The 25,819-nt window shown below is 37.0% G+C and overlaps 1 protein-coding gene across 1 annotated transcript in view; it reads left to right on the top strand.

The window, feature by feature from the left end:
- The window catches only part of USH2A (usherin), a 373,252-nt gene that overhangs the window by 286,493 nt on the left and 60,940 nt on the right, over positions 1-25,819 (top strand). The window contains exons 50-59 of the mRNA XM_031504249.2: positions 443-666; positions 2,953-3,163; positions 3,988-4,185; positions 4,772-4,926; positions 6,753-6,951; positions 12,867-12,974; positions 13,538-13,721; positions 14,464-14,621; positions 21,746-21,904; positions 22,530-22,692. Coding sequence (XP_031360109.2) covers positions 443-666; positions 2,953-3,163; positions 3,988-4,185; positions 4,772-4,926; positions 6,753-6,951; positions 12,867-12,974; positions 13,538-13,721; positions 14,464-14,621; positions 21,746-21,904; positions 22,530-22,692 — 1,759 coding nt within the window. The remainder of the gene's footprint in view (positions 1-442; positions 667-2,952; positions 3,164-3,987; positions 4,186-4,771; positions 4,927-6,752; positions 6,952-12,866; positions 12,975-13,537; positions 13,722-14,463; positions 14,622-21,745; positions 21,905-22,529; positions 22,693-25,819) is intronic.

The raw sequence follows: 25,819 nt of genomic DNA on the forward strand, positions 1-25,819 counted from the left end.
TAAGATGCATTGTTGGAAGATTACCCATGTGAGGGGGGTGTGAAGAAAACATGAGTAGAAAGTATATGGAAAGCTTTATCATTTTTTATATTCTACAGGAAGTTTTCATCAACAATCCTTCTCCAGCTCGCTGTGGCCGGTGTGTTGGTGTGGTATTCCATAGCAAAGTTCTATAAACAGTTCAGGAGTGGTGAACGTTGATTGCAGGGCACCCTGTTTATTTCTCTAATTCTTGATTGTTTTCAGTAGATCTGGAAGTCAGGATGCTTACTTCAGTCACCTCAAATTTGAATTTAATCTCACTTTAGCTACATCTGCATAATTCCAGTTGCTGGTGGGTTTATACCAAAATATATTGCATTGTGAGCTTTCTCCTTTCTTATATATTTGTTTACTTAAATTTCATATTTAGATTTTTTGTTTGTTTGTTTGTTCATTTCAGGGATGTTCTGTTGTGGGCAAGAGTACGTGAATAAGTCAGATACCATATGCTGCTCAGGTTCCAGTGGTGAGTCCCTAGCACATGTTAGAAAGAATGACCAAGTGCCAGTAAAATGCTGTGAGACTGAACTTATTCCAAAGAGCGAAGAATGCTGTAATGGAGTTGGATATAATCCTTTGAAATATGTTTGCTCTGACAGGATTTCAGCTGGAATGATGATGAAGGTAATTGATAGAAAATCTCTCGGTAGCTCTGATTTGATGATGGAAAGAGAAATACACTGTTCATAACTATTTTTCTAAAATAGGAATATAAAAACTCTTGTGTGCATTATTCATTTTCACATTACATCCATATTAATACCGAATGAGTTTGCCATGATTGATGTTATTGCAATGAATTCTAAAGGAATTAATAATGATTAGCTGCCTCTGTGAAGTGTTGCCCAGCACCTCAGATTAGTACAGTGGCTAAAAGCTGGCATGCTAACAAGACTGACATGTATAGCCAGTTTCCATTCTGTGACCACTGTTTCTGATGATGTTCATTAAGTGGAAATTAAAATTGGATGGCCAGTTCTGAAGTATAAAAATGCTCTAACATTTCAATTTTGGCAGGCAGTAGGACATGATTCCCCAACGCCCTAAAAAAAAAAATACCACAAAAACCCCACAAAAATAAAAATAAAGCAATTGATATTTTTTGATGGACTTAATCCTGATCCTACAGAAAATCAGTGGCCATCTTGGCATAAATTTCAGCAGTACTAGGATAGATCCATTCATGCCTAATGAATTATATAGCTTATTCTCTTTCTATTTTAATGTCTGAGTGAACCAAACACCATAAAGGCTAATTTGGTCTTTTCCAAAATTGCCCTGTGTCTGTAGGCATGAGAAAATTTTGCCTGGAACTCCAACTTGAATTCAACAGAAATATCAAAGAATTAGCATCTTGGTGTTATACATAAGCTGTAAAAGTGTTCTAAATTTTTATTATATATATATGTATATCCTTTTTATAAAATTGTATTTATATTTATGATAAGAGAGAGAGAGAGAAAGTGAGGAAAAAAAAAAGAACATTAGGTATTGTGAATTACACAATATGGAAATCAGAAAGATATTGTGGAATTTACCAAATGTATAAGAAAAGTAAAACACCCCATCCTGCCATATGCAGGTGTTCCTATATCCTTGTTGTTCATCTGCTAAATTAATACAGAAATATTTCTTACATCTTTGCCTTTTCATGTCAAGGTTTTAATGTAATTTCATTTTCAGACTGAGTAATTTTCTCCTAGAGAAAATCCAGACGTTGTGATGAGTCAGCTGCAGTTCCTCAATGCATTGTATTAGTAGCTCATGCAAGGAAAAAAATGGCTGAGAACAGGTTAATGAATTCTGGTAGATAACACACCAGATCCCTGCCTTAGGTATAAAGTATAAACAAAGGAAGTGCTTTGTATTTCACTTACCCACAGTAGAAAAGAGATAGCAGTGCTGGCTCTCTGAGATGTATAGATTTACTAGCAGCAAAAGGGCTGATAGTCTGACACATTTTGCAGCTACTTTACATGGGAATCCAATCCATCTATATCCTGCATCCTATATGGATATTTATCACAACGTATTTTTTGTGGAAGTGCCAAATTTGGGAAGTTAAATTAGCTGTACTTTCTAATCAGCTAAGAAGCTAATTTCAATAGGTGAATTAAGGAAGCATTAGATATAATCTGTTTGGTTTTCCTTCTGAAGTTTATGACCTAATGGACAAAAATATTTGTTGCAAATTTGGCAGTACATTTCTTTCTGCAGCAACCTATATTTTATGAGAATTATTGCTCTCTAGCTTATGGTTTGGCAAAAATATTATTTCATGAATTTTAATGGAAAGTTGTGGATGTTCAGTGTATATTTCTTTGAATTGTACTTTATGGGTTAAATCTTACATCTTTATATTTGCAGAGGTCCTCTTATTGCAGCAAAGCTTCTGTTTAGTAGTGATGTGGCAGAAGACATGATTTATATAGCCCATGGATAGAGTTCTCAGCCTCAAAAGCTGCCAAGGACTTGCACAGAGCCCTCTTGTGCACTTGGCAAGCTGTGTGAGGGTCTGGGAATTTGCTACTGATTTGCCACAGGATATTGGCCTTAGCAGGAACAGAATGTTCAAATTCTTGGATAAAATCCTGTTGTCATCGATTCTAGACTCTTCCGTTTTCAACAAATCCAGCCATTTGTGCTTCCAGTAATTAAATTTGTGATGCTTTCATGCAAGGACCCCGAAAAAAACCTGTTTCTTTTAGAAAGGATTTTAGAAACATCAATAATCAAAGACAGTAGACAGGCCAAAGGCTGAAAGAGTCTCCCATATGCTAGAAATATGAGTGTATTCAAGGTGGTGGCATGGTTTTTTTGCTGTAAAAAAGTAGAGAAATACTAATGGAAGCATTTATAGAGAAAGGAAAACGTGGGAAATATATTTAAATTTTCCTGTGTATTCCTTAGGTAAAAGAAGAATGCAAGGCTAATGTCCTTTGCCCTTTATCCATGGAGGAAACAGCACACTGTGGAAAGTGTGACTTTGATCCTAAGGAGAATATCTGTGCATGGATAAAAGGTTCACAGAGTGCTACAGAAACTGAGGTAGAGGCAGGTGTGTGTCCAGCAGAAGAGGAGACTGTCTACACTGGAGGCCCAACACAGTATTCATTTACAGGTAAGGAGAAGTGGCAGACCAGACTGGTGATTTGTTAGTATAGATAATTTACTCTGGAGAAAAAGATGGCCCGAATGCTCTCAGATACCCCAATTAAATGTGAGACAATGTGAAGAAGGACGTGGATCTTCTGAGCGAGTCCAGAGGAGGCCATGAAGATGCTCAGAGGGCTGGAGCAGCTATGCTGTGCAGACAGGCTGAGACAGCTGGGGTTGTTCAGCCTGGAGAGATTTCAGGGGGACCTTATCACACCTTCCAGTACCTAAGCGGGGTCTGCAAGAGAGTCAGGGAAGGACTTTTTAACAAGAGCAGGTAGTGAGAGGACAAGGGGAATGACTTTGAACTAAAAGAGGGAAGGTTTAGATGATATGTTAGGAAGAAATTCTTTACTGTGAGGATGTTGAGGCACTGGAACAGGTTGCCCAGAGATGTTGTGGTTACCCCATCTCTGGAATTCCTCAAGGCCAGGCTGGATGGCTCTGAGCAAGCTCATCTAGTGGAAGATGTCTGCCCATGGCAGAGGGGGTGTAACTAGATGGTCTTTAATGTTGCTTCCAACTCAGACCATTCTATGATTCTATGAATTGTAGTAAAGCAGAATTTTTAAGCAGTAATCTGTGAATCGGGGCAGAGACTTCAGGGATATGCAATGACCGAAATTCAATGAGTAAGCCTGCTTTCACAAAAATTGATAAAAGATATGGCGCTGTCTAAAGAATAACATCCATTTCTATTTGTAAATCCGGGCGGGGGGGGGGGGCGGGGAAAGCTATCCTGTATTTTGATAAGACTGAGATGATCCAGATGTAATTGTCTTTTTCTAGATGTGAACCTCGAACCTTTTGTCACATATGAGTACAGGGTGGCTGCTTGGAATAGCTATGGAAGAGGTTTCAGTGAAATTAGCAGAGCTGTCACTAAGCAAGATGTGCCACAGGGTGTAAGTCCACCAAAATGGGCCAAAGTGGATAATCGGGAAGACATGATACTTCTGGACTGGGAGGAACCACTTCAACCAAATGGTATTGATACATTTCTTTAAAGTGTTTTTTCTATCACTCCAGTGGCAGTGTTCCAAAATCAGGAAACATATCTTAATTAACCCTTGTCACTGAAGTACACATATTCCTAAACTCTGCAGGAAGGTTTTGTTCTCTGTTGCTATAATTTTCATTGCAAGAGGAGAGTCTTCTTCACAGAAGTCAACTTAGGTCTTCAAAAAGTGTCAAAAAGCCTCTTTTGAGAACAGTTGCAATAGTAATAGTATGCAAATATGATCGGAAAATTACAATCGTCCTAAAAATATTTAGGGATTCAGGGGTAGGGCAGGTGGTGCTTATGTTTATATCAGGAAATTTTGCTTATTATTTTCAAACTGTGAGGAAACTTGATAGAGGTCTCACTAAAAACTGAGATCTACTAAGATGCTGTTGCCGATGCTGAGGAAAGTAGCTGGTAATTGACATTTAGCATTTAATCACAATTATTATCTGCTACTGTGATCATGCAGGTACTTTACTGAATGTTTTCTGTATGCAGAGTAGGTTATTATCCCATCACACAGGACCCTTTCAGCTAACAAAAGGGAAAATTTTCTTTCTGCAATAGGTCTAATTATTCACTACATCATCCTCCGAAACGGAATTGAGCATTTCAGAGGGACAGAAATGAGCTTCACAGACACCAGTGGTGTCCAGCCATACCACGAGTATTCCTACCAGCTGCGAGCCTGCACCATTGCTGGTTGCACAGACAGCAGCAAGGTTAGTGAAAATGGGCTTCATGGGAACTGGTGCCAGGATTTCATCAGCCAGTGTGGCAACATTGAAATGCTTTTGGAAAGGTGTAATTTGAAGACATGCTGATTATTGAGTAAGTGAAAAAAAAAACATCAATAATCTGATTTGGATTCAGCTACTGACAGGTGAATGTTTGGAACCCCCGGTTGATACAAGCAAATTGAAGAAGAAAGCAGTATCTCAGTCTTGGCAAAGCTGAAATTGCACTGTAGGAACTATGTTTGTTAAAGAGAAAGCTGTACATGGCAGAATAGAGTAAAGAATATTAAAATGTGTCTTCTCTAAACCTGGAAATTAAATTTTTGCTTCTCACTAGGAGGTCTATATCCTCTTCTTCCTTGCTATTTCTTAGACATCTGCTTTAGGTATAGTCTAGCAATTTGTTCAATAAATTTCTTAGTCTTCCACTCCAGTGGAAAATCCTCCTTTCACTATATTACTCTTTGCTGGCTTTCTGTATCTGCATCTGCTTCGGGCCTTACTGTTCCTTTGTGTGCAACCTGCCTCAGCTTCAGTTTTAAGCAAACAGGATCTCTTACCTCCCTTTCTCACAGTTTAATTTCCTTTTGTATCACTTTGAATTATGGATGCCTTTCACCAGCATTACTATTTAACCAGCTCTGGTTTTTTATTCTGCAAAGTACCTGCCTTATTCATCATTTGCAAAAATTATTTCTTTAGTGACCTCTTTTTCACAATATTATTCTTGCCTCTTTGAAAATGAATTTCTAGGACTACAAGGGTAAGGTCTGTGGGGCAGAGGTGGGGAGTAATGACTATGTTTTGTAATTATTATATCTGCGAGATTGATTTTTTTTTGTGTTATCCTTTGTATGTGTTTAAATGTTTTTCCTATTCATGCAAATCTCAGCCAGAAGTCTAAAATAAAAAAAAAAAAAAAACTGATGTAGAGGGATGAAGATAGGTGGATAGTCCTCTGCGTGCACACAGAGCTGTGGTCTGGAAACTATGTAGGCACAGTTGCTGCAACCACTGACCTGATAATAAATCCTGCTTATTTCACTTGCCTGTAATTAAGGAGTTTACTGTTGCAAACACTGAAGTCTGCAAGTGGGGACTGATTCTACCAAATGCACTAAGACAATATATTATAGAGGGCACATTTTATATTTACAGCATAATATAAATACTTTATGGTGGTAATAACAGAAAAAGAAAAGTGATTCTCAAAGAGAAAACGGTCTGACTCACTTATTAAACCAATGTAATTTGGAAATGCCTCTTCTGTAGCTGATGGTGGAGATGTGTCAATAGAAAATTACCTTTTTACTTTTTTTAATAGAAAGAACATAACAAGTGCAGACTTATCCTATCTTTCAAAATCTTTAGATTCCTTACAGAAGTATGGAGTTGCAGATAACTACAATAGAGTTCAGATTGCATGGGATATATGGAGACTTAGCCCCATGTTTACCGGTGCTTAAAATACATGAAATCAGGCAGTTAAAATGCAGAGACACTGACAAACCATATGGAAGAGAGTTATCAAGAGTTTTCAAGCAATACAGTTTTTGTTGTTTCACCCTGTGCCATACACGGGAACTAAAACGTGGTGAGCCTGTTGTGATAAATTGGAGACACAGACTTATGTAATGTATTCAAGGTCAGATTTCATTGTGAAAAAGGAGGAAAAAAGTAACTACTTCTCCAGCCCCTTGGTAATGATATGCCAGCCCAAACAACGTTTTAAAACAAAAGTGACATTCTCATTGATCATGGTATCTAGTGTACTATTACATTAAATTGCTGTTTAATTCATATGTCTTCAGGTAGTTGCAGTCACTGTCCAAGGAGTCCCCGAGAGCGTTCAGCCGCCAGAAGTCAGTGCTCTGAACTCCACAGCCTTACATTTAAGCTGGGGTGCACCCAAGAAACCAAATGGGATCATCAGAGAGTACCAGATCAGTCAAGTGGGGAGAGGACTTATATACATTGATGCTGCAGGCAGAATGCAGCACACAGTGTCAGGTAAGGAGGCAGAGCTCTTTGACAGGCTAATGTCCTGTCCTTAAGATATAAGGCAGTATGAATATATTAAAAATGCTATTTGTCAGTAACTTTGAAATCCCCAGCACTGTGCACAGTTTGGAATGCTTTATCATGACTTTACATATCTTACATTTATTTTTTCCCCAATCTCTTTCGTTTCTAGCTGCTGTTTGTTAAAATATTAATGGATTTAATTTCAAAATTTTAAAATAAATCTATCCAGCTCAACTGAAGATGCATGCTTTGTAGTGTGCTCAAGGACTTAGATATTCTGTGTAGGCAGCCATCCCTTCCTACAGATTCAGCTCTTATTTTTAACATCACTGATGTGCAGCAGTGCAGCTGTGAATGTGTAGCACTGTAGGATCGAGAAGGATCCAGTACTTTATGTCTGAGGTAATGAAAGGAAGACAGAACAGGAAAGATCCCAAATTCTGTTTGTAATATTATATATTGCTTATAGCCATTTTCTAAAAAACTTTATGAAAGAAGCTTTATTCCAAGGATTCTGGGGGAAAGTTTTGCTCAGACCTCAAATGTATTTTTCTCACATATTAAACTTTTCGTTATTTTTGAATGTTACACTGAGCCAAAATTCCTCTTAGAAATGCTTCTGTTGAACACAGAGCAGGAACATAAGCATTATGGGTTATATTTTTTTTTTTCATTCTTTAACCTTAGGTTCCTCATTAAATTTTTATATCTCACAAATGCATTAATTTTTTCCCTAGTTTTTTGCCCCACAAGTAGGAAATTTCAAGATTCTAATGTTGTACACACCATATGACAGCCAGTCAAAGAGCAGAATTTGACTTAGGGCATATAAATCCTCTAGAACATAGATGGCACTCTCAAATGCTCCTCAAAGCATGAGTCCTGAGTCAGGGTGGATCCCTTAGTGCTTTAAAAGAGTTTTTCTCTGCTGTAGTCACTCACAGAAGAGCAAGATTGCTGTTCCTCTTTGACAATATCATGCTCAAGTGTAAAATTCATCAATGATGTATTGCCCCTATCTCCATATTCAGTGCTTCTGGACATGAGATATTAGCTGGAGTTGGTGGTACACGTTTTAAAATTGCTGTTGTAAGTTTACACCGCAAAGAAGGAACATTCCAACAAGGAATGCTTTATCAAACCCATTAAAAAATATTTCTCGTGCTCCTCCAAGGCAGTTATATCTCCATTTTAATGCCAACAATACTTAGAAGTAATAAGTGAGAGGAGATGCAATTAATTCCTGAGAAACAAAGATCTTTTTTTCTTTTGTGTGCCTGTTCTGTTAAGCCACTGTCCAGTGCGGCCATGTTAAGCCAAGAATGAAATAAGTGATCATTCCTCCTGACAGTCATAATCAAATCTTTTTGCTGTTTTCTGCAGGAGCTTCCTTGGGTAATAATGTGGAATTCATGAGAGCGATTTAGCAATGTGGGTAATTATTGCTCTCTAAATTAAAAGAATACGATAAAAGAATCAAATTCACTTCATACATAATCTCAAATGTTTGAACTGTTTGTCTTAGTCCCTGTGGATGTATGTTTCGATTTTTCCATTATCCTTGTTTTTTCTTTTGCCTTTTTTTTTTTTTTTCTCTCCAAAACTGCCTGCTTTTCCCTGAGCAACAGTTGAACATTAATGAAGCTGTAGCATTAGTATTTGTGGAGACTTTGAATCTCGGGTCTCGCAAATGGCAGACGTGAAGGCGAGCACCTTGCCACGGCACCATTGTCTTGCTGCTTATTTTTAATTACATCAAAGCTTTGGAAACATGATCCCACAAATGCTTTGTGGGAATAGCGGTGAATGTGCTCATCATGTGAAATCCATAAATTGCTTATAATCCTCTCAAGATGTTAAAAAAAGCATTAAGTAATTGAAGACAGGAAGTCCTCAGTTAATTATTTAGAGGTGTTATCAATGCTTTAAGCAAACTGAAGCATTTTCTGCTATCTCACTGAGTTGAATGCCACTGGGACCTAGGGGCAGCAGCCATCATCTTCTCATATTCTCTAATGCAAACAGCACATGGCAGCTTGTCAATAAAAGACCTTTTTATATCATTTATTACTGAACACTTCCAGTACCCTGTACAGAACAATTTGGATGACAGTTATGGCATTGTTTCACTTTGTGTTACTACTACTTTACAAATGGGCCTGCTAATGCTTTGCAGTGGGGCCAGGCAGAGGGTAAGACTGAGGAAAATAATTAGGGGAATTGTAAAAGAAAGCCAAGAGTGCCCTCTTCAGCAGCAGCAGGTGGGTTTATAGAAAAGGTTCTTCTCAGCTCCCCCCTGTTAATACACCAAAGTTAATATCCCAAGTAAGAGGCTTTATCAGCAATTTGTAGGATCAATCATTTTTAGGTCAAAAACAAGGAAAATAATGAATATATATTTTAGTAGAATAAACCATACTATGAATACTTTATGACTGAATAGTTTGAAATTCTTTCATCTGAACATATTCTTCATTTCAGGGCGATGAAATCTGAAGAGATACCAAAGTGTTGTCACTGGTCAAGTCTACCTCCATATGCAGCACTGAATCATTAATAATATTTATCTGAAGGAAACTCTTGGGTGTAAAGGGGTTGTATGAGGCTGTGGTCAGCAATCTGACATCCTCCTGAGTAAAATTCCCACAGCGGGCCCAGGAATGTTATCCTGGGAGCTAATTACTGACCTTGCTGGAGCCATACCCACAAATGGAGACAAACAGTATCAGAAGGAATTGATTTAGCTAATAGAACAATGCATTCTTAAAAAAATCCCACTGTTCCACAGCCTTTTGGCAAATAATAAGTGCTGCAACAATATAATGTACCACTTAAGTTGACAAAAAAAAAATAAAAAATTAAGAATTCCCCACAATAGTAAACCAAAAAAGAAGAGGAGGGGAGAAATATGCTCTGGTGAACAATCACGTAGAGACATTAGAAAAGCAAAATGCTGTTTATATTTCAATATTGTTTTACTTGTTATTTTTATTACAAATTACATACATAGATTTGCACAGAGCTTTCCAAGCATAAGACAAGGTGTCTAATGCAAAGCTTTAATAATCTAGGTAAAAATCTCCTGTGACTGCTCCATATATGGCTAGAATTAAAGGTATCAGAATTTCACCAATAAATTTAGTGAAACCATGTACTCTTTTTTAGTGCTCATTTTTCTCTTTTAAGTGTAGTTGTAAATGAGTATTGCTTTATTATGCATGTTTCCTTTAAAAGTGAACATGACTCCCTTTAGGGGAATTCAAGTAATTTGTTGCCACAGTAATCTTTTCTATCCTGAAATGTTAAATACTTGGCTTTCCTCCATGCTTCTGCCTCTCTCCAGTCTGCAACTGTCATTTTCTCCCTCCTTACTTTTATACACAGTGTTCAGATGATTTTTTTCTCTTCCAGTTCATGATTAGGTTACAGCAAGGGCTGTCCCTCTGAGTCATCTCTTTATTTTCTCTCCTTCACATCTTGTTCAATTTGTTAAGCAGCCTGCATGTCTTCCATTCAGTATTTTACCATCCTACATAGTTGCTGGTTCTTCTTTCACTCTACTTGTTTGTAATATATTTTAATTAAAATATCTTGGTACAGGATGTAAGAAAGGATTCGTTTATAAACAGAGGTCTTGCAGAGGCATTTTTGTTGCCACAGAATTGCATTGTTCTTGAAATAATTCCATTTAGACACAGGAGCTACATCAAAAGCATGCTGTTAAGACCACAAAGCCACATGCTTAAAAATTGACCTATATAATACCTATGAATTGACCTGTATAATCCTAAATCAGCCTCTTCCACACAAGCAATCCACATTACACAGCAGTACAGTCATTTGTTCATAGGGTTACTGCCTAGTTCAGTCCACAATCTGTGCCTCTTCCAGGGAGGAATAAAATGAAGCTCCTCTATGGAGAGCTGCTGCCTCAGCTTTGGCTGTGTTTAGTGGATTAATTCCTTCTGGGAGTCTCAGTGTAGATGGGCCTAATTGTGCTTCTGCCCAGAGCTACGTTCCCCTTCAAGGAGATGGGAACATGGGAACGTGGAGCACAGGGAGGGAGGCAACTGGGACCAAGCGTGGATTGCTGCGGGCTGTGGCATGGACTGCCAAAGGGAGCAGCCTGACACCCAGGGCTTTCCTCTTTGTTCAAGCTGTGCTACTGAGGAAGGCACTTCTCAGTCTTTCAGTTTGTCACAACCACCTCTTCTTCGTTTTCATTACCTTGCCTGAATTTCCTGAGCTTTCAGAGCTGCAGCTGAAGGCTGCACCAGTTGTGCTTGGATATTTAAGGTTTTGCATGACAGTCAGGTCCAAGGAATCCCAAATGACTTCCTGGCAGCTCCAAGGAGATTTTTGGTTCTGTCTCTTTGAGTCGGTATCCTGATTCTGAGAGAGAAATTGTTCTCTTTCACGTTTTTGAGTTTATGTTTTTTTTACAGAGTTGGTGGGGGGGGATTTTTTGTTTTGGTACTGTTTTAAGACATTTGGAATGTTCAGCAAGTTGGTGTTAGTGAAGCATGTGTACACTCTAGGGTTGTACAAGAAAAACTCTCAAATTACAATTAATCAGGCTGGAGACCACATGTTGGAGGGAGTTTAAGAAAGGACTGTGCCACAAAGTCTGTGAACAAAAGGGGATCAGTTTGTATTGTACAATGTCCTGGCACTAGGAATTCATCGTTTTTGAGTGTTTAGTTTTGCAATTTTAATATTTTCAAAGAAATTTTGTGCATAATTTGCTTCTTGTATTTTTTTGTACCCCTTACATTCAGGAACAGGTATGTTTGTTTAATGTATTATGAGGTGTTAACAAAGGGGTCCTTGAATATGTGAGAAAGGGGTTTTTGGTGTTTGTGCCTGGTGGTCAATTTTGAGAAATATCTGAAAGAATACTTTGCCAAAGGTGCTGTGTTTTGGGCTAGAGGGTGCTGTGTGGAGAAGGCTGACCAGCAGTTCAAGCTGAGCTCTAAGGTGATCTCACAGTGGTCTGCATCCTTAACAATTTAACTGCAAGAAGCCTTTAATGGGTGCACAGAATAGGCTATTCTAAAAGCTCAGTATCTTAGCCAAATGATGAGAGCAACTTATGAGGATTCCTAAAGTCAAATTCTTAAGCCACAGGCAATTTGATGTCAAATCTGAAGTCATCAACACACAGCACAAGAATGTTTGAAAATTTCCAAAGAAAAGGCAAAGCATTATATTCTCATCTCATTCAAAGATCTACAGGATAGAAGGTTTCAGCTGAAAAAAAAAAAAAAATTACAACTAAAATTAATATATTTGAATGAGGGCTTGGTTTTCAGTTCAACTTCTAACTGCTTTGTAGTATTTATTGTAAAGTCTTGTATCAAATAGGGGAAAAAATACAGGGAAAATAAAAAATAGAACTTGGGAAGGTGGCAGGAGTATCCTTGGAATTATTTGCAATGTCATAGTAGGTTTCATGTACAATTGAGTATTTTATTATCTTATTATTGCAAATGTATTTGTAATACATTTTCAAAACATTAAAGGCTCTTCAGGTTTTCAAGTCCAAAACTCTAAGCAATTACACTTTCAGGTGTTTTTCTGCATTGCAAGTGTCATCTCAGTTTTTTGATTTAAAGTTGATTCAGGTATATGAGGGATATCCATAGCTCCATTGCAGAATTATCAGACATTCAGTCTGAATTGGTTTTTGGGTCTTTTAAATCAGTAGAGGATATATGTCTAAATTAGTGGGAATTCACCATTTCAGTATTGTTCAGGTATAGTATCAGAATAGCTCATACTTTATGTTTGCCAAAAATGCTAAAAGTTAACTTTAAGTCCAGTAACTTTCTATGCAGCAATATAATTCCTGGAATGATTGATGTCAACATCTCAGCCTAAACTCTGTTTGCTCTTTTTAGGTCTGCAGCCATACACTAATTACAGCTTTGTGCTTATTGCATGCACATCTGCTGGGTGTGCTTCCAGCCAACCACTTTCAGGTCAAACTTTACAAGCTGCTCCTCATGGTAAGGGAGAAAGTCATTCTTACAGAACTGCAAAGAGATGGTTGTATGGGCTTGTGTCTTCTGACGGATTAACAAGGTGCACAACTCCACTGTCATCCATCAAGCTATCATGTAGAAATTTACACAAGAGAATCTGTCTCTCTTGGAGTTTTTGTATCTTGCCACGATAACCTTACTACCTGGCACTGTATTTCTATTTTCTTGTTGTGAAAATTTCCCCAAATTCATCTCTAAATTCTTTAGCTTCATTAACAAAGAATTAGAAGATTAATATTTTTTAAAGCACAACAAATGAATATACAGAGACTACTGGGCATATAAAGGCTGCAGCCTTTGGCCTCGTTCTCCATTAATCTTTACCTTGTCATATTGGTAGCATTTGTTATAGGATAAATAAAAAAAGTGTGTTAAATTCCATCATTCTCCCTGGCAATGTTTTATGTTTTCATTACATTGCCGAAAACAATGTAGTTGCAGCACAAGTATGGGGAAAAAAAAACAAAAACAAACCACCTTTGAGTTTCTATCATAAAATTAAAATAGTGTCATTTTGATGTTAATAGGGGTATGGCCAAAACCTCATCATATCATAGTCAGCTCAACAGAAGTGGAAATGTACTGGAGTGAACCAGAGGAGCCCAATGGGCTCATTACTCATTATCGATTATTCCGTGATGGAGAGCAGATTTTCCTGGGTGGCAGTACAGACCTGAATTTCACAGATGTTAACCTGCAGCCTAACAGTAGGTAAGGCATCTAAAGAGCCCTGGTAACAGGTGAAAGACCTTGAAAAACATAGGTACTTGTGTTAGCGAAATGTACAAAATAGAACTTATTGTGAACAAAAGAAAACTCTCTTAAAATATTACTTTATTACTGAAAACTGGTAGAGCACTTTCACAAGTCTTTCAAATGTTAGAAAGACATTAATCAAAGACCTTTTTAATTTTTGTTTTGTTTTTGAGAATAGGTCATTCTGATTCAAAGAAGAAAAGCTTTTTTCATTTTTTTTCTTGGATGGCTTGTTGGTAGTTCAGTGAAAGGTATTTTTCCATCATGGAATATACTCTGAAAAATGTCAGGCTTTATATGACAAACAGCACTGCACATGGTATATAATATTCCGGCACAAACTGAACATACAGGCTCAAAAGTGACTGCTGATATTTTTATAAAAGTAAATTAGTTTTGACACTTTTTTGAGTCAATATTTCTCTTACTTATGTAAGCTAATTAAAATTTTAGTGTTAATATTTAGTACAGTATTTAGTATTAGTATTTGAGTTTTGTTATCTAATGTTCTATAGTAATTGTTAGTCTAAATTTCTTTCCTCACATTAAGAAAACTTAAATGTGAAAATCTTCACTAATTCAGTATTTCTAATACTCATTGTATTCACTTTAAATGGGTGAAAATGGAAATGTTGTGTTACTGATATGCCTAAAGCTTCTAACTGCAGTGTCTACTGATCTTTTTGTGTTTGTGCAGATATGTTTACCAGCTGGAAGCCAGCACTTGGGGCGGCAGCAACACTAGTGATAAATATGTTATACAAACACCAGCAGGAACACCAGAGAAAATTCATGTCCCATATAATGTCACAGTAATTGATGCATATTCCATATTTCTAGCTTGGGATGTGCCAGGTAAAAATGTATTTCTATGTAGTACTTCGTAGCAAAATGAATGGATTTAAAAATTAATATTTCCAGGTAGGCAGCTGAATCATTCTGATATTTTTATTCTTCGTATTTAGTTTTAGTGTTTGTGATTTAAATATCCAGTATCTAAAGCTGTTGTGTCCTAGAGGCATATTATTTAAATAATATTGCTCTAGATACTTGATATGGGTATTGTGAGGTTTAGCTGAGCAAAATCCTGCATGTTTTGGTGTTATGAACTATTACTGAGTGCAAATAGTGAAAAAAGCCAAAAAAAAAAAAAGTTTACTGTTCATACTTACCTGAGTTATCATCAGGGAAACCTGATAACCTTTTAGCTTGTGTGAGAGAGATCCTGTGCTCACTTTGACCTGATTGAGCAAATTTTACTTGCCTGAGCACTTTAGTGTAATGTGGATATGTTACCTGGCAGTATGGTGGTTCAGCAAAGGCCCAGAAATATTTTTCCTCTAATTATTCTTCTCCTGAACATGATCAGGTGGCCTTTACTTGCCATAAAGCTGGGCTAACAGCAATAATTGAATTATAGGATATCCTTGTAAGAGAAACTATGCAATGTTTCATCAATATAGATCATAGCTTAAGTGATTGGAGCACTTTACTGATATAAAAATTATATGCTGTATTTATTGTGGGACAATGAGAGTCTTGTAATGAACAATCTTTTGTCTAGTGTAGTTCATTTCCAAAAAGGTGTGTTTTCTACTTTGTAGATACTGGGTTTTTTCAGTTAAAATTTCATCAGTTTTTTTAGAAATTTCAGATGTTTGCATATTGCACTAATAACCATATGGGTTTTATCAGTGAATTCACGGGGGGTTTTAATATCTTTTGTTCCTAATTATTTAATATGTTCTATCCTTGCCTAGCAAGGGTCAATTGGCATTAAATATAAAGTCACCTAGAAAAAATATTTTGCCTTCAAGACTGGGATTGCAAGTATTGTGGCAGTGCTTAGCAGTGCTCACCCTACCCATTTAAGCAATGATTAATAAATCTATAATACCCTGAGCTGTCAATCTTTTAGTTTTCAGGAGCACAAAATCCATTATAGAAATGCTATAATATATGAAAAAGATTAAAATCTTAAATTAAACTTTTCCCCCTACTGCCTGAAAGGATTTAGAACCCTGCAGAAGGCAGGTGAATTCAAATGGCATATAATCTACAGTTGGTTTTATTGAAAAGTGACTCATGCTGTATTATAGTTTTGATAATAAATATAATTTAAAGTACAAAATGTTCAGCAACATTATAAATAGATTTAAAACATAAGAAGGTACTGGAATGGCATAGGCTGTGAATAGTGGGGCGTTTCCCAGGAAAGCTGGTCGTTGTTCTAGACCATTTCCAGCTGCTTAAATTCCTTTTACTCATAGTAGGTTACAAGCCTGCAAGGAGAGCCAGGTTCTGTGTAGGTACATTTCATTATGTTGCAATTAGGATTAGGCACACAATTAAGATTGTGTCTGTTCCTGATACCACAGAATCAGAGGGATGAGGAGGAGGCTGGACATTATGGATCTGCAGAAGATGCATGGTTCATGTATTCACACATCTATAGAAATCATTCTCCTCAGATGGGAAGGGAACATGTCCTTCTTTCCAGATATTGGGACACACTTTGAACACTTATGTCACTTTTGTGGATATTTCATAACTTCTTTGCCTTCTTGTTGAGCGGATAATTATTTAACTTTTTAAATATGAAGAAGAGGTTTTCATACTGTGCTTCTCTTGGGTATTGTCCTGGTTTCAGCTAAAATGGAGTTTATTTTCTTCCTAGTTAAGAAAAAGACAGGAAAGCAAATCTTGCTGTTCCTTTTATTATAGCACTTCAGGGCCACTAGTTGATCTTATAAAAATGGGGAGTACTAATAGCAGAGAAATGTTACTGAATGTTACTGAAAGCTACAATGCTACTAAAGCCTGTTGGCAGAAGCATAGTTCTATGCAGAAGCTAGGAAATTAATTATGACCCTTCATAATGCTGCTTTATGCTCAGTCTGAGGTCCTTTGTGGTGCTAGAGTTGTTTTGGTTTTTTTGTTTTTTTTTCCTTAAGAGTAAGGCTGCAGAGGATGCAGGTGGAGGTTTATTCTGGAAGTTCTGATCTTCTGGAATAGCACAGATCCCATTAACATGTCCTATCATACAGGTGTCTGGGGTCGTATACATCCCCAGCTTAGTGGGATTAGCATGAAATGTCTGCTGCTTCTTATCCTTATTTATGTCCATGTACATAGAGTATTTTTATTTTTCTGATCTGTTGCCTTTCTGTGCATAAATCCTTGTTTTTAGGCAACCTAAGTTTTCCTTATAAGGTTAGAATGCACCTTTATTTATAAGGATTGTCAGGTTTGGCAGTCACTCTTGGACAAAACTGTTCTTTTCACTGGTGTAGACTCGATGTCAAAAAAAGTGCTTTTAATTAACAGAGTTTTGATGAGAAGGTACTTGTTCATAGTGTCTTCCTGTCTGTGGCTATCAGAGCTGCTTTGGCATTCTGTCTTATCTGCTATAATAAATTTGGATCAAATAATTACCCTCAGGATTAATTATGGACATATCGTATTACACAGACCTTCCTCTTGGATGCTTTCATTATAACATTTCAGCATCTGTAATATATGTAAATCTTGTGACTTTATGTATCTGTAGCATTTCAAAACTCCTGACTTAGCTAAAGAGCAAGGTGGCCCAGTAGTGGTTACAGTGATGGATTCAGACAAAAATAATTGACACACCTCACTCACTGAGGAAAATAGGGCTTTATTTTCTGAAATAGGTATTCCATTATTTTATGTGGCATTGCCTCAGTGCACAGACCTCAGAGGTGTGGTACATCTCACTGATATGCTAAGGAGGGATATATTACAATTATTATGGAACAACTGTTAGTGGATAGAGGCAAAAGAACAAAAGGGAAAAAAATGCCATCACATAATTTTCCCAAGATATAACCATAAATGTTATGGATAGGTAGGCAGGTAGGCATCCTGCATTCCAGCTCATTGACAATCCCACTGGTCCTCACCAGGGACCTGATTCTTCTGGGTGTCTTCAATTCCTGCTGGTGGTAACTTGAAAGCTGAGCATGCTCAGAATAGGACCCTGTCCTCTGCTCTGAGGATACCTGCTTCATATGTTAATGATCATCTGGATTAAAATATTTTCTTCTTCATCATACTGTAACACTCTATCCACCTCTAGGTTTGCTTGTCAGTTAGAATGACAGTTGTGTGAAATCTGGATTCTTACTTTATTCTTTTTGGTATCAAACTTTTGAATACCATGCATTTGTAACAGCTTCCCCAACTAACCTGGTTTCTTGTAGACTAGCAAATGGAACTTTTGATAGAAAGTCACATGCTCTCATTTTTGTTTTTTTTGAGTAAATTATTGTTTGCTCCACCTCTCTGTAGGATAAGCTTTTCAAGTTCAATATACGAAGTTCTGAATCTTGCAAACAGTCAGCATCACCAGCTGTTACTGTTTTCAGAGTCTTGGTGGGAATCCTTGATGCAACCAGATTGAGACATCTGGATATCTGAAGCATAATGTAAATAGTTAATCTCAGGAAGCCAAATAGATTGTTTTGTGAATTTAAATATTAAAATATAACTTTAAAAGAGATGATGTTTCTGTTCCAGGATTTGTTTCCTATAAGTGAAGAAGTTTAGTTGTTTAGTGATTTTCCTTTAATTGTGATATGATTTCACATCATAGTAAAGAATTTTTCAGCAATTAACTTCAAACAGATTCTGTGTGACCAGTCTGTAAGTCTGTGACTTTTTACCCCCAATTGTAAGCATCTTGTGCTGCAAATTCTATTTTTGACCTAGCCTAGCTTTGAAGCACACAGAGCCATCGAATCTAATTTGCAGAGTTTTACACAGATTTGTCCATTAAATGTTATCCAAATATGCCCAGAAAAACCCAGGGTTTCATTTGATTGATTTGTCCCATTGCAAAATATTCACCTGCTGTGAAATGAAGTCACAGAGGGAAAAAAAATGTGGAATAATTTAACTTTTTTGTTTGTAAAGATAATCAGGGTTTTTCTGATTACATCTTAACTTCATAAATGTTAAATAACCTATCAGCATCTAGTTGTTGTAAATTATGAAAAAGAGTATTGCTGGGAATATTAACCAACTAAATCCTTGTTCTTTAGTGAACATGAAAATGTGTTATGGCAGGTTGTCATTGTGCTCATGGTAACTTTGACACCAAATAACAAAACTGCCATTTGCATTTAGGGTAAATTGGTTCACTTGTGCTTTTACGCTTCCTTTTATTCTGACATAAATTTATGAACTCTGGAACTAACCAAGTCGTGTGGTTTCCCAGATGACTTTAACAAATATGCCCATTTCATTTCCTTCAGTCATCAGAGCACACAAGGTAGTGGTTTCAGACTGGCTGCAGATGCTGAAGGCTGTTCTGAACGAAAGGGGTTTTTTGCAATCTTCTGTGTTGTAAGAGTATATATTACAATTTTTCAGATTAGGAAGTTATCCTTTGATCTTCGTAGTCATTGAATTTGATCAAAGTGTAGAAGGATTCCATTGGACACTGGAATTTTTCAGGATGCTTATGTGATTTTATTTACAATTTCATATTCACTTCTTGAGAGTATTTTTCTCCTGAGCATATTTGTTACTGGTATCATTCCTAATATAGTGCAACATTTAGCAGAATTTAAGATTTTGTGTTTCAGGTGTGAGGTGGTGTTTTTTTAATAATTTCTGATATGGACTGAGCACTGTCCAGCATTGTTGGATAGGTCATTTATTTTGAAATAAGTGTTCTTTGCTGCATACTGATGGCTGGATTCAGCTGTCTTTGTTTATATTTAATCTTCCTTGGGAAATCAAGCATTCTGAATAGCTTCAATTTCAAAGGTTTCTGGTGATTTTTGCCTAGGATAAATGCACTGATGAGATGCAAAAAACTGAATTATATCACTCACATATAGGAATGGGTTTTTCTAGCTGAAATGCCTGGTCAGTTTTCAGGACTGGAGAAGAAGGGGACCTTAACAAGGAGATTAAATAAAGGTTTCTATTGCTGTGCTCTTTACCATTTCAAACTCTTTCAAATAGGCTGTTGTATACTTTACAGACCTTCCAGTTATAGGGTGGAAATACTACTGCTACTACTACTAGTAATAATAATTATTATTATTTGTCTTTAACAACGTATTTTTAATTACTGGAAAAATTCTATGCTGCAAACTCAAGTGCACTCTTCTGGAACATTTCATATGCTGTATATCAGGCAAAAAAAATTTTTTCTTTGATGCAAAACCAGTCTACCTCAAGATCACCTCTCAGAGGTTTACTCTGTAGCATTGTCCTTCATTTAGAAAGTTGTATTTCTGTTATTCCATTCTTAATGATTAGATCTTGGTATTTTTCTTGTAACTTTTACACTGAAGAAGGAAAATTTTACAGAGGAATTTTTGCATTTTTTGTGTCCTTCTCCCTTCACCTCTTCCAACAGCTCCTAACAACATCTTTGTTCTTCCTGTAAGCTGAGTAGTTGAATAAGATTGAAGTCATGGCTCTACTTCAGGGCTATTTTTCAGCTTTTTAGTGTAATGGCATTTTCTTTGTCTAGCATCTAGTCAGGCAGCCGAATGTTATTTCTTTGGGATTTTTATATTCTCTTTTTCTTATGAGAATTGTAAAAACATGGTGTTACAAAGATTTTTCTGATCTTTCAAAGTACATCAGTTGTTCATAGTACCAGAACTAAACTTGAAATCTCTGATTTCTTGCAAACTTTTGTTCTTTAGTTATATATACTCAAATACATACTTAGCTAAAAAAACCCATCTAACAGATGCACAACAGTGGGAACAAAATGCTCTTTGTAGCTTCAGGGTAGTAGTATCAACATAGATGCTTTATCAGAAAAGGACCAAAATTGTAATTAGGAGAAAAAGCTGGGTTGTTTTCCAGAGTTACAAATGGAAAGATTCTCAAGGTCTGGACAAGTCTCAGAACTGCTCACAGGCATCTGGTCCTTGTTGCACTCACAAAGACACCTCTGTGTTGAAAGAGAAATGTGATTTTACTGATAAGATATATCTTGACTCATCTCAGAAAGGAACCTTGTCTGGTCTGTATTCTGTCCTTTCTTAAGGCTGTTCCTTATGTGACTGCAGAATGAAGGAAATACACTTAATGCAAACTCTTCTTTGGTCATCCTCTTGGTTTTATGAAATTGCTGCTGTCTGCATGGATCAGTCTACAGTAGGCAAAAATTCAAAAGCCTACAGCCCATTTCCTAATAAAAAATACTGCTCAAGGAAACCAAAAATCAAACAAAACCTCCAATCAATCAACCAAATCCCTCTGAGATGCCATGTGGAAAAAGAAAAGAGAGCATCCAAGAACACCAGCCTATTGTTCTAAAGGGATGGGATATGGCCTAGCTTGTTCTTCTGAAGGAACTGAGTTCTCAAGAAAACTAACTGACAGCATGGGGATAAGAATAGATGGGGAAAATGTGTGAATTCAAATACTGAAAAATGAGAGAGGTTTCTTTTTTTAACAAAAACTGAAGAGTTTGTTTTTACATCATTTAAAATTACATGTTTCTTGGCTCAAGCTATTGTATTGTACTCTACTGATGAAGCAGCCTAAGAATCTACACTCAGCGACTGCTGTTGGGCTAAAAAGGCATAATTTGCTGAATGGTTGCAATTCACCTGTTCCATCATATGACTATTCAAACAGCAGTGCTTAGTAGCTGTTACTCCTCCAAAATACATAAAAGCTGCCTGTTTCCAAGTCATAAGGTCGGTCTTCCCAGAAGTGGCAATTGCAAAACAGGCATTGACTGAATTGAATTTTGATTCTTACCTAAGAACCATAATGTCTGTCTTCAACTTGTAATCTGCAGATGGATCTGTTTCAGTTTACATTTGAATGATTGTAGTTTTCAAAAGAAGCTGTAGGGAAAACCTCCAGAGGGGGCTTACATTTAAAATTGCATGTGATGAATTGGCTCTTTGAAGTTGTCCTGCGCTGTTGTTAGTGTTTCAGATAATCACTGGTTCCTCTCTGTTTCACAACAGGCATATTCATTGTCAATGTGCCTTTGGAATACAACATCCTACTAAATGCAAGCAGTCCCACTCTGCTGGTGAAGCCGGTAGGACGTGCACATTTTGCCTTTGTTGATGGCCTGGATCCCTACACCCTGTATGAAATAAGAATACAAGTATGCCAGAATGGTAAGACAATTTAAAACACACATCTGTGTGGCTGGAAGGGATTTTCCAGGTAGATGCAACTCTGCAAAACAGATGAAATTCTTTTATTGGAGTCAATAATGGATTGGAGTCCATTATTGGAGTCAAATTGGAGTCAAATGTTTACCTAGTAAAAAGGTCTAGCACTGAATGAAGCATTAAATATTTCTCCATCTATCATGATACATATATCATGAATATATCAAATGGAGGTTAAAAATATGAATTTTAAGGTTATATGTGCCACTTCATTAAAGGTTCTTCACAAGCAGCTTAAAGATCTTTGAAAAAGGATGTACAGAGCTGAATCAGTTCTGTAACTACTCACCAACAAGAAGTGGTGATCATAAAGACAGGAGACCTATTGAGATAAGTATTCCTAAAATGACAATTTTGAACCAATTTGCTCCTCACTCACACTGCTGAAAATCAGGAGTAATTAATCTGTAGGGTTGTGGTAATTTAAAGAAGTATTTAACAATGAAATGAGGTGAAATGAGACACCATTTCCACCAGCAGCTTCTTTGCTTGATGTTCATTTGCCTTTAATGTATTTTTTTTGTTGAGGAAAAAGCTCTTATCCCTACACAAACTTCTGTTTCTGTAGGTGGGTGTGGAGTGGGTGGTCAAACATATTCAAGAACTGCTGAAGCACCTCCCAGAGACCTAAGCCCACCTGTTGTTAAAGCAATTGGACCTGCACTCATAGAAGTCAAATGGGCACCACCCAGGAAACCAAATGGCATAATTACTAACTACTTTATCTACAGGTAAATGCCCATATCACCTCAGATTCTTTGTCCTACTTAACGGTTCCTTTCTTTATTCCTTGATTTTCTGGGAGGTGAAGAAAGGTGTAGGTGCCCATGAAACAATATATATATAAAAAACCTTTCAAATGCTAAGGTAAAATGCTGATCTATGGATGACCATGTTGGGAATATGAACTCAAGCAAGAATCATCTTCCTGAAGTACAAATGACAAAAAGCATGTGAAAGTACATTTTAGAAATTCAAGGGAACAAAAAATCTTAGAAAAAGTTTGTCGGATATTATACTGTGCTTACCAGGACCACTAGGTACAAACTTCAATCTTCTCTGATCAACAGTTGAGAATTTTGTAGTGGAAAGAGGAGTAATTCACCAATTCTGAGACTTTTAAAGGCAGACAAAGGTACCTAGGTTCCTAAAACAGATCCATTTTCCAAGATAATTTATGTTCCTAAATAAGTCATCTGGACAGTGATTACAGTGTGTCTGTTTGTGTACCTTGGTGATTGTATCCATCTGCCCTATGTAGGTTGTTGACTGATGCATTCTCACTTGCTATGAGTTTCCTAAGCCCTGCGTGAGGACTTTTCTGTACAGACAGCAGTGTTTAGGGCAGTAGGAAACTAGCAGAGCACCAATCTCTGCTGTGCCTGTTGAGCCTTTGTTAAAAACTCACTGAAGCAATCTTAAATGGCTTCAGAGGTCAGAGTATATAAAACTCAAGACATATATTTGAGAGGGATTTAAACTCTGAAGTTCCTGGGTTTTCCAGCTCTTAAGTATTTGTAGCAAACACATGCTGGGCTGATCCTAGCCTCCCACAAAGAGTTTGGGACTTTTCATTATATTAGAGATGTGACTGAGAAGACAGGAAATCCAATTACCTTTTGGAATCCTCAGTGATAATTAATATAAATTCACTTAAAGAAGTTAGTGGTCTCCAAAAATTCCTGCTGTCTTGAAATACCCTTTTGTTTGCTTTTTCTTAATTGTCTGATCAAAACCCCAAGTCCCTCCCCTGCATAAAGAGGAATAAAGTGTATGTTATAGCCCAAGACATGTCTTCACTCTGTTGGTTTTGTAAATAAAGCTGATGATTACTGCTGCTATTCCATGGCAACCATGGAAAGGGAAAACAGGAAATATAATGCAGAAAGCCTGCTTCAGTGAAAAATACTGTAAATTGAATTTGACAGCATTTGATGGCATTTGATTATTCTAGTCACAGCCAAACAATGATATAAAGAGTAATATGAAACAGAATGTGTTACTGCCTAGCAGACTCAAAAGCAATAAACCTTCCTCCAATGTGACACAATCACTTCACAATCATAATTGTAGCCTGTTTGATACCTCTGAGTACAGCAGAAGGGCACTGACTGACATAGATACATTTTGTTTTTTATTTAAAGTGAAATGAAAATGGCGCACTGGGGCTCCAGATACAATCGGTATATTCACCTACATAGGCATGAATCACTTGGCAGTTATTTCAGCTGAAGTTTAAATGTGCTTAGACAACAACAATATCAAATCTTTCTCAGATAGCTGCAAAAAAATCAGAAATGGGATGTAAGCACATAGTTCTTTTTCATTTTGTAGCCACACATGGCTGTACATTGTTATAGCAGCAAGACTGCAGTATTTCCATGGGAGGTTATGGAATGTAATTTCTTCAGTATGTGCCTCTTCCTTACTGCATCACCACCAAAATAAATTCATTTAACTCAAAACCTGGAATGCTTGTGGACCTGGTGTGTGTGCAGATCTGTGCATTAATGTGGCAGGACTCGTGCTTTCCTCTAGCATCATAAAACTACTCCCAAGTTTGCAGCTAGAAACCAAATAATTAAAGTGTTATTTTATGATAGAGGATATGGTGATTTTTTTATTATTATTATTCATAAAGCAGGTTTAAACACAGATCTGAGGCTTTTAAACTTTTCTAGCAAGGATCGCAACTTAGAAGGGTTTGTGAATGAGAAAAGATCTGGTTCATGAGATAATCATCTGATCTAGTTCTGTTCCCATTCATTATGATCTAGTTCTGTTCCCATTCATTATGACATAACATTGCTCTACCAAACACAGAAGTTGCTAGTCTGAAAAAAAATTATGAAAATAGATTCTATCTATTTGTTGCTGCATTTTAGTAAGTCACATGGGCTAATGGAACTGCTCCCTATTTATTAACAGGATGCATTGTGTAGGAGGCACATGAGGTGGCTCTTACAGACATATTGCCTGTAAAATTAGAAGTGTTTTGGTTGGTATCTTCCTTAAGGGAGTGTCTGAATTTTTCTGTCAAACTGTCGTTGTCCTGCCCAATAAGATTATATTATTTAGTGTATATTTGTGAGATTGAAATGTAACTCTCATCTCATTAGCTGAGCAGTCATGTTGGTGAAAATGTAGCAGAAAAATCAAAAGGCATTTAAGTTAGAAGACATGTCTCAGTGGCTGTCGTGGCTTGCAGCAGAGAGCCTTCCAAATGGACTCTTTATGATTAGTTCATTGCTTAACTGTATACCCTTAACCATGAGTTGCACCCAAGACAGCTTCCAAGGAACATATGTCACTGGATGGCTTAATGTAGGAATCCCTATGGATGGTTTTGTCATTGAATGCAAGAACTCCTGAAGGCTTTTATTTACACCTGTAATTGATCTAATATGACAATCTAAACTAGTATGTTACATGTAATAACTTTAAATTCCTTATGTTTTTTGTTTGTTTGGTTGGTTTTTTTTGCATCAGAACTCATGTTTAAAAAAAACCACCCCAAATCGTGAGAGCTACATTAGTGTGGATTGGTTGAATACAAATGTAAGTGGGGTTTCTTTGTTTAATTAAATGTGAAATTGCAGAGGGGGAGCACTGTGAATGTTGCATTGTTCCCCCACATTTGACAGCGTCATTCCCCGATTGTTTGAATTTTACCCCAAGACTTCTCAGTGTTCCTAAAAATAACTCACTGTTAAGGAAAGCAGCAGGCACTGCTAAAACATGTAATTTAGTTGTATGGTGAAAGGTAAACATGTGAGGAATAATTCTGGTTTGACCCTGGGGACCTCGGGGATTCACCGCTGCCGCGCACACAAGGAAGCCGAGGGGCGAGCGCTGCAG

The sequence above is a fragment of the Lonchura striata genome, chromosome 3 (assembly GCF_046129695.1).
Source record: "Lonchura striata isolate bLonStr1 chromosome 3, bLonStr1.mat, whole genome shotgun sequence".
Lineage (NCBI taxonomy): Eukaryota > Metazoa > Chordata > Aves > Passeriformes > Estrildidae > Lonchura > Lonchura striata.